The sequence below is a fragment of the Pimephales promelas genome, chromosome 6 (assembly GCF_988280905.1).
Source record: "Pimephales promelas chromosome 6, fPimPro1.hap1.1, whole genome shotgun sequence".
Taxonomy (NCBI): Eukaryota; Metazoa; Chordata; class Actinopteri; order Cypriniformes; family Leuciscidae; genus Pimephales; species Pimephales promelas.
In genome coordinates, this window is record NC_142774.1 from 29,960,244 (window position 1) to 29,968,026 (window position 7,783).

Below are 7,783 nucleotides of genomic sequence, written 5' to 3' on the forward strand. Positions count from 1 at the left end.
TTTAAGGACACAAATTTTCTTTGTGAATGAATAATGCATCATAAATAAATAAATGTTTTTCCTTAAAATACAGGGTGCATAAGTCATTGCCCCCCTATGTTAAATTCCCATAGAGTCAGGCATATTTTTACTTTTAAAAGCCAGTTATTTCATGGATCCAGGATAATATGCATCCTGATAAAGTTCCCTTGACCTTTGGAATTAAAATAGCCCCACATCATCACACACCTTCCACCACACCTAGAGATTGGCATGGGGTACTTTCCATAAGATCATCTTTCAATGCAAATCAAACCAGCTATTAGGCTAACTGAAGTAAAACCATGCCAATCTCTAGGTGTGGTGGAAGGTGTGTGATGATGTGGGGATATTTTAATTCCAAAGGCCAAGGGAAGTTTATCAGGATGCATATTATCCTGGATCCATGAAATAAATGGCTTTTAAAAATAAAATTCTGCCTGACTCTATGGGAATTTAACATAGGGGTGTCCTGACTTATGGAAAAACATTTATTTATTTATGATACATTATTCATTCACAAAGAAAACTTGTGTCCTTAAAGGTTGGAGTTTTCCTCATTTTTCTAATTAAGGCATTAAGATCAATATCCAAAAGATGATTTTTTATTCCTCTTTTTAGGCAAATTTAGCATGGGTGTCCAAATTCATATCACTGTAACTACAAATTACAATATATAAACATGAAAATGGATATGAAAATCTAAATATTTAATCTATTTTCTATCTATTTTCTATAATCTGTATGCATTAGATTGCAAATAATTTAAATATATGTTAATATGTACTCAATTTAAGGCTGCTCTGAAGCTGCATTTCATTTAGACAGAAGCAAAGCAGCATCAAATAGACTCTGATATTAGGGGTGGGTCAAAGATGCATATTTTACATGTTGTGTGTTGGATTATTTTGAACATAGAAGTTGAGAAGCCACAGAGTCTGCTCAAAACAACTGGCTGTGTAACAATGCCTTAAGAATACATGTTTCATTCATGCAGATGCAAGCACATACTGGCTTGGTGTCGACCGAAAGTAAAAACTAAAAGATTTGGATCAGATTCCACTCATGCGCAAACAAAGATGTTACAACAATTTTGTAGTGGCCGAAAAAGCACACACACACACACACACTTGGTGTACCTGTTCCGTGAAGCATCCTCTGGAATGAACGACCACCTTGCGGTGGTTTTTTTGAGACTCTTAATCTTCATCTTCAAAGGTATTCCACTCGATTCACTACAGAGAGAGAGTGTGTGTGCGCATACAGGCATGCGTACACTCATCTGATTCTCCTAAAAAAATGTGTTCTTACTTTATCTAGAAGTTCTCCAAATCAAACAGCATTTATGAAATTAAAAGAAGATGACTTGGAAAAATGGGAAGATTCAGATGGAGAGAAATAAAAGAGAAAGATGTTTTTGGGTGGCATGTGTTCAAAGACTGAGAGGTTTCTACCCTTTATCTATCTGATGACAAACTGAATACAGCTCTAACGTCACATGACTGTCATACACACACTCACAACGCATGTGATCCAAACAGTCACAGGACACTCTCACTGGCTAAAGTTGCAAACCTCAGCAAACAAACTAACATGTACCCTTTTCTTACACTAAGAATGCATGTTGCAACACATATTCGGTCAGTCATATGCTTTACCCCCACACAAAGAGTGAACATTTTTTTTTAAAAAGTATGGATTCACTATGGAATTTTTCCACACATTTTAAACAATTTTTTTTTCTTTTTACATGGAGTGGGTTTCCTCATTGGGGCAGACATTTTGAAATCACATGACCAGCAGAATATTACTTTATCCAATATTGGAGCATTATGGAGATACTTTCACTCTCTGAATAAACCGACTGACTGCATACAGTGCATTTCTACAATGGCATCAGTTATTAAAAACTTTTGCACTATGCTGCATCAACGACACTAGGTGAACTGTTGTATTTATTAATAAAATTAGTGACACGAAGCTAAAATTAAAAAAGTATAAATCTTAGATATAGGAACTAACTGAAATAAGCTGAAGTACTAAAATTACAAAAGCAAAAAAAACTAAAAAGAATTTAAAGCTAAATTTAAATATATAAATAAAACTCACTTTTAAGAATGTCAAAAGACAACATGAACAAAAACATTAAAGTAAAGGTAGTCTACAAAGTATTTTGGGGGTTCAAAATTAACAAAATTTAAATAATGAGGAATCATCATTCCTTAATTTCTTATCCTGATTCACTATGGTATTTTAGACCTGTCGGGATAAAATTATATTTATGTTTCTAATGAAAAAACTTTTAAAGAAAAATCTAATTTAACACATTTCTCAGCTCACTGCTTTATGTAAACAAAATGTTACTCTGCGAAAACTATTATTTCACTGTCAAATTATATATATATATATATATATATATATGAATTTTGGTTAATCCAGTGCTTATTACCAAAATCATTTCAGCAATTAGGCAAATCTTGAGCAGTGGCTGTGAAAGTAAATGGAAGGTGATTGCGTTAGTGGGAGATTTCTTCACAGTTCCTATATCTGTTGTTTTAGACCTTCACATTAACACTGGCATCAATGTTTTATATATTATCAGTGGGTATCAATGGAATGCTGGTGAATTAATAAATACAATAAAAATAAATAAATAAATAAATATACAAATGTAAAAAATAAATAAACAAATGTGTATTTATACTTATACCTCAGACTACATCCACTAGATACACCCTAGATCTATATAATGTCTATGCCTCAGACTTCGGTTACCTCAGACATAACAATTGACCTCAGAGTGGCAAGAGCACAGCTTTGAGGCCACAGTGACACCTTGTGGTGTGACCAAATTAAATGCAAGAGGTGTGTGCCAAGTGGTTTGAAACATTTTTGCACGCTTCTTCCATCTGATTTGTCAACTGTCCTCCGTACTGCAACATGGCAACCGCATTTTCACAATTCATTTTCAAGAATTCGCTTACAGCCAAAGATAAAAAAAATCTACCTTTTTGCCTGTCAATAACAAATTAGTGATTGCTTTATTCATAGCCAATAAAACTGCAGTTGGCATGTGATCTAAAAACTATTTTGTAGATTATTAGGTTTATCCTCATGTGGCTGAATGTACTAAGACAGTGATATTATAGGAGGACCAAATTCAGTATACATCTTATTAATAAAGCATACAGACAAGCAGAAGAACATGCATATGAAAGCGATGCACATTAAGCATTTCCCCTTTATAGAAAACTGTTAACTTGGCTTAATGCATTAAATCAGTGATATTAAAACATAAAAGTCAGTACAACTTACTAGAATTAAAGAGACATTACTAAATGTACAAAATGTAAAGAATGTACAGACAAGCAGCTGAGTCTAGATTATAAACGCAATGGACAAAGTTTCACGTTAAACAATTTGGGGAAAACGTCTAATTGCGCCTTTTTTGGTTAAAATTGCAAAAAATGCGATTTTTAAAATAAATTTAAACAAAAATTATAAACAACACAAGGTTTGTTGTGCCTGCTTGTTTAGCAAATGACTATTTTTGATCATAATTACTCCTACTCATAAAAATAAAAATGAGCATGAACTGAATAAACAAAATGAGAATTATAACTATTTTAATAACAATATTTCTTTTTCAAAATTAAAAAAAATCCTCATTACTGTATGGACAAAGAAATGTATATGAATAAATAAATAAATGTGGAAATAAAATAAAAGTGTAAATAAATTAATAAATTATACAATTATAAAAATAAAAGTATAAATACAAATTTCTGTTTGTTTTTATGAACACAACACACACACACACAACAGGTGTTTTAATGACACTCTCTACCATTAGGTCACATGACTTTCCCATTGCATGGCTCCTACAAGGTATATTTAATTTAGTAGCCAGGCCTATATAACTAAAAGTGCAAAAGGAAAATAAAATAGTCATTTGAATCAAAAGCAAAATACGACCATTTAATTGTAAAGGATACAAATAAACATTTCAACATCAACCCATAAAACCCATGTCCACCCACTCTGACTAGAAAAACCAACAACACACTGCAGAAGCCATGTACGTGTCAAAACCGTCAAAATTTTGACGTTAACTAGCAAGAATTGTGCAAGCAAATATGCTCCGGAGTCCGGAGTCGAGTTACATAACGCGTGGACTCGGGATCAGCTGATATGGACGCGCGCTACGCGGCAGAACTCGTGTGTGACACCGTCCACAACACCGTTAACACATAGATCAACACGGCCTGGAAAGGATGGCACATTATGGTGACCCAACTTGTACATATTTGCACAAACCTCTACGCTTTATTGCAGAAGAAACAGCTGTCTGCCGCAGAGAGGTCAGCTGACAGTGAGCGTGCAGGTGGGACCGGGGCTCGTACGTACTGTATTGATATAGCAGTGTTAGTATATTTGCGTGCTAATGTCTTACCATTGCTCCGTTCCCCTCGAACAATCCCGGGCGCTGCCGTTACCGACGGCTCTCTTGCTGAAGAGCTTCTGCAGCAGCGTCGGCATGCTCGCGCTCTATTTTTCACAAACACAACGCAGCACACTCTGGGATTCCCGTTTCCCCATCATGCTGGAGTCATGTGACATATGAAACAGCTCAGCTGAGACACCGAACAGAAGGCTCACAAAAACCCACGCGAGCTCTCTGCTGAGTGGACATGGTGCACAGGCGGCACGTGCAGAACGTGCCTAAAGGGTTTTCCTCTCTTTCTTGCTTTCTTTTTGGTCATTTGCACATATATTTGTTATTTCCATTAAAATATAGCATTCCGTTTAAATTAAATGGATAATATCAATAGTATGGAACATATAAGTTCTCTCTCTGAAAATGTATGGAAGTAACCTCTTTAACGATAAAAACTAATGAAATTAAATAAAAAATAATAAAGAAATATTACGGAATAAAAAAGATAAAGGTGAAATAGAAAGATAAGAGTAGATTATAAAGCTGTTTTTATTGACAGCAGGCATCCATAGCAAAAGACGGCCATACAGTTGGAATATTATACTAACACCATTTTGATATTTTTTACATAGTTCCACCCTCATAAATTAATTTTGCAAGTATGAAAGAAAGAAATAGCAAAACAACAACAACAAATACAATATTGACCGGAACTGATGACAAATCTATGTAATACACGGAACAAAAAATACTGTCGAACCGTTTCAGTGGTCCGTCCCTTAAATCTTCCCCCATACGTCACACGTGTGATAAACATTCATCAGTTAATATGGTATGGTTTTAGTTAAATCCTTTGTTTAAATAAGAACTACTTTTTAGAATTGTGTATTTGACAATTAGTGTTCTCATTTCAGCCGAAGGCAGCGAAAGGTAAGCCACAGGTGGAGAAGAAGGCTATTCACCCATACAGCAGGAAAGCTGCATATCTGGCAAGAGCTGCTATCAAACAAGATAGGAAAGAAAAGTACGTGTAACGTTATTTCATTTAAAGGGAAATATTTTTTTGAATTCCCATGGTAATTTTTATACTGTTAAACCTGTACATGTAATATTTGTTTAACCACTTCTAGGTCAAAGGGTGAGAAGGCACAGCGTCTAAATTTGATTGGTAAGTAAGTTACGTTGGGCTTTTTTTGTTCTGCCTGTGTGTAAGCAAGTGATTTAAAAGCTTGTTTTGAGGACATTTAACAATTGTCAGTATGCCAAGATGTTACCCCGTCCTCTATGATAACATTACTTCTGAAATTTCTGATAATTTCTAGATCTAGGAACTTTCAAAACGTCTTGGTCATGTGAACATCAGAGAAAACGTTATTTTGCAAACATTGTATAACCGTTACCTTTAAATATTCCGTGAATTGTGTATACATACCGTTTGTGCTAAGGTTCAGAGAACATAATTAAAGACCAGATAACTTTGAACGGACGTTTTATTAACGTCACTTGAAGGACGTTTGTTCATATCTTTGAGAGAACCTTGTCAGAACGTTAGACAAAGTTCCGTGAACGCACCGTTAGATGCTCGCATAAGGATAAACTTTACTTTATAAACTTTATCTTGGGCAAAGTGCTACAGTTTTACTCTAACCCTACAACAACAACTAAGCAAACCTCAAGAATGTGCTAATGTGCTTTAGTTGTTCTTGGTCAAATTCAGCAGTTTTCAGCAGGAACAAGCTTTCATGTCTTCACTCATTTTCAACAGGTGAAAAACTTCTGTGGTTCCAAAGCCAACTGGACCCTGACAAGTTAGAATACACCAAACGTGATGCTTGTGAAATAATTGAGAGGTACAACTACTCCCAAACAAACATACTGTGATAACTTGACACGTTCATAAACAGCACTTTTGGTTTCCAAATGTTAGCTGTACAGTGAGAATAATCTTATTTTATATAAGATATCCTCCTCCTCAGGTACCTTCATCGGTTTGATGGAGAGTTGGAGCAGATTGAGTTGGCAAACAGTATTAAAGGACGACAGGGTCGTCAGCATGGATCTAGAGAAGCTATCATCAATCAAACAGTTGAGAGAGAGAGAGCTCAGTATGAAGGCAGTGGCTTTGGTGAGTTTTCTACATTCTCCTGAAGGTCTCTTATCTTTGTTTCTTGCCTTACAAGACATGTATGAGAGCAATGTTAAAACAGCTTGAATAAAATGGTCTCTTGCATTAGTTGGACACTTTCTCAAAAACAAGTTTAAAATATTTATTATAAAATTGACGAAAAAAAGCATGTTAATAATGCTCGTCTAAGGTCAGTACTTCAGAGCAAAAATGTCCATCAAGCCATCCATAAAAAAAAAAACTTTTATTTGTTGATTCAAAGTCAACCCTACATTTGTAAAGTCGGAATATCCGAGTGAAATTAATTTTCAAACAAGAAAAAATGTAAGATTGTTGGATGTTAACTCAAGCCAGTAAACATCATCATAGAAGAGATGAAAAGAAATGTATCGCAAGAGTGAGACTGTTATTTTGATTAAAAATTAAAAGGGAACATGGAGAAAAAGTTCTCCATTGATAAATTATAATAAATGCTGCAATATTCCATAATAAAGTAAGATTTGTGAATGTTGATTTAATGGTGACTAACTTTTATTTCCATCCTGTGTGCATCTTGTTCTTGTAACGTAAAAAAAAGTCTTTATTAACCTGCTTTGGCAACATCATGTTCTAGTCTAGTGGTTTAAAAATTGTCTGTCTTTTTTCCCTTTACAGAAATCCCTGACATTATCAATTCTAAACATCTGAAAATATTCAGGTAATTATTACTTAATACTTACTTTTATAGCAAATCATCAGATTTAAAGAATATCTGGCACAAAGCTATCTATGTAAAGTCCCATCCACACTGTAACCGTATCAGATTCGTCTAACTTTAAGCCACCTTTGTTTAACAGAGAGTGGAGCGGTGACCTCAAGAAACTTCCCAACATTAAGATGAGAAAGGTTTCTGCCAAACGCTCTGACGGCATATTGTCTGCAGTTTCACAAGATAAACACATGGAGGAAGATAATGAGGAAGATGCATCTCTGAATTCCACAGTACTGTGAATCCTGCAGCTCTACTACAGTACAGATTACTGTAGAGTAATGGACTACTTGCTGTGTGCAAGGACAGAAAGGGCAGGTTTTTTGCTGCTAGTGCTTTTTAATAGTAGCCATAGTGTTTTGGCAAAAATGTCTTGCGAGGAAGGAAGTTACTCAAGTAACACAATACTATTAATACATGAATAAACAGACTTTGAAACGGTTTGATACATTCA

The 7,783-nt window shown here is 34.9% G+C and overlaps 2 protein-coding genes across 5 annotated transcripts in view; one reads left to right on the plus strand and one right to left on the minus strand.

Moving 5' to 3' along the window:
* Nucleotides 1-4,698, minus strand: part of fnip2 (folliculin interacting protein 2) — a 26,003-nt gene extending 21,305 nt beyond the window's left edge. Inside the window, exon 1 of one of the 3 annotated variants that reach the window (XM_039692348.2) lies at nucleotides 4,472-4,698. In XM_039692348.2, the coding sequence (XP_039548282.2) occupies nucleotides 4,472-4,557 (86 nt within the window). In that variant the 5' untranslated portion in view covers nucleotides 4,558-4,698. Of the gene's footprint in view, nucleotides 1-1,157; nucleotides 1,473-4,471 lie in introns of those variants that run through there. The other 2 variants (XM_039692357.2, XM_089132367.1) reach the window with 2 other exon arrangements.
* tma16 (translation machinery associated 16 homolog) lies at nucleotides 4,195-7,783 on the plus strand. Of its 2 annotated transcripts, none has more exons than XM_089132369.1 (7): nucleotides 4,195-4,379; nucleotides 5,371-5,480; nucleotides 5,587-5,624; nucleotides 6,222-6,306; nucleotides 6,433-6,581; nucleotides 7,236-7,278; nucleotides 7,418-7,783. In XM_089132369.1, the coding sequence occupies exons 1-7, from the start codon at nucleotides 4,293-4,295 to the stop codon at nucleotides 7,569-7,571; spliced, it is 666 nt and encodes a 221-aa protein (XP_088988495.1). In that variant the 5' UTR covers nucleotides 4,195-4,292; the 3' UTR covers nucleotides 7,572-7,783. The 2 variants fall into 2 exon arrangements, with proteins under 2 accessions (XP_088988495.1, XP_039548316.2); XM_039692382.2 differs by lacking the exon at nucleotides 4,195-4,379 and adding an exon at nucleotides 4,884-5,288.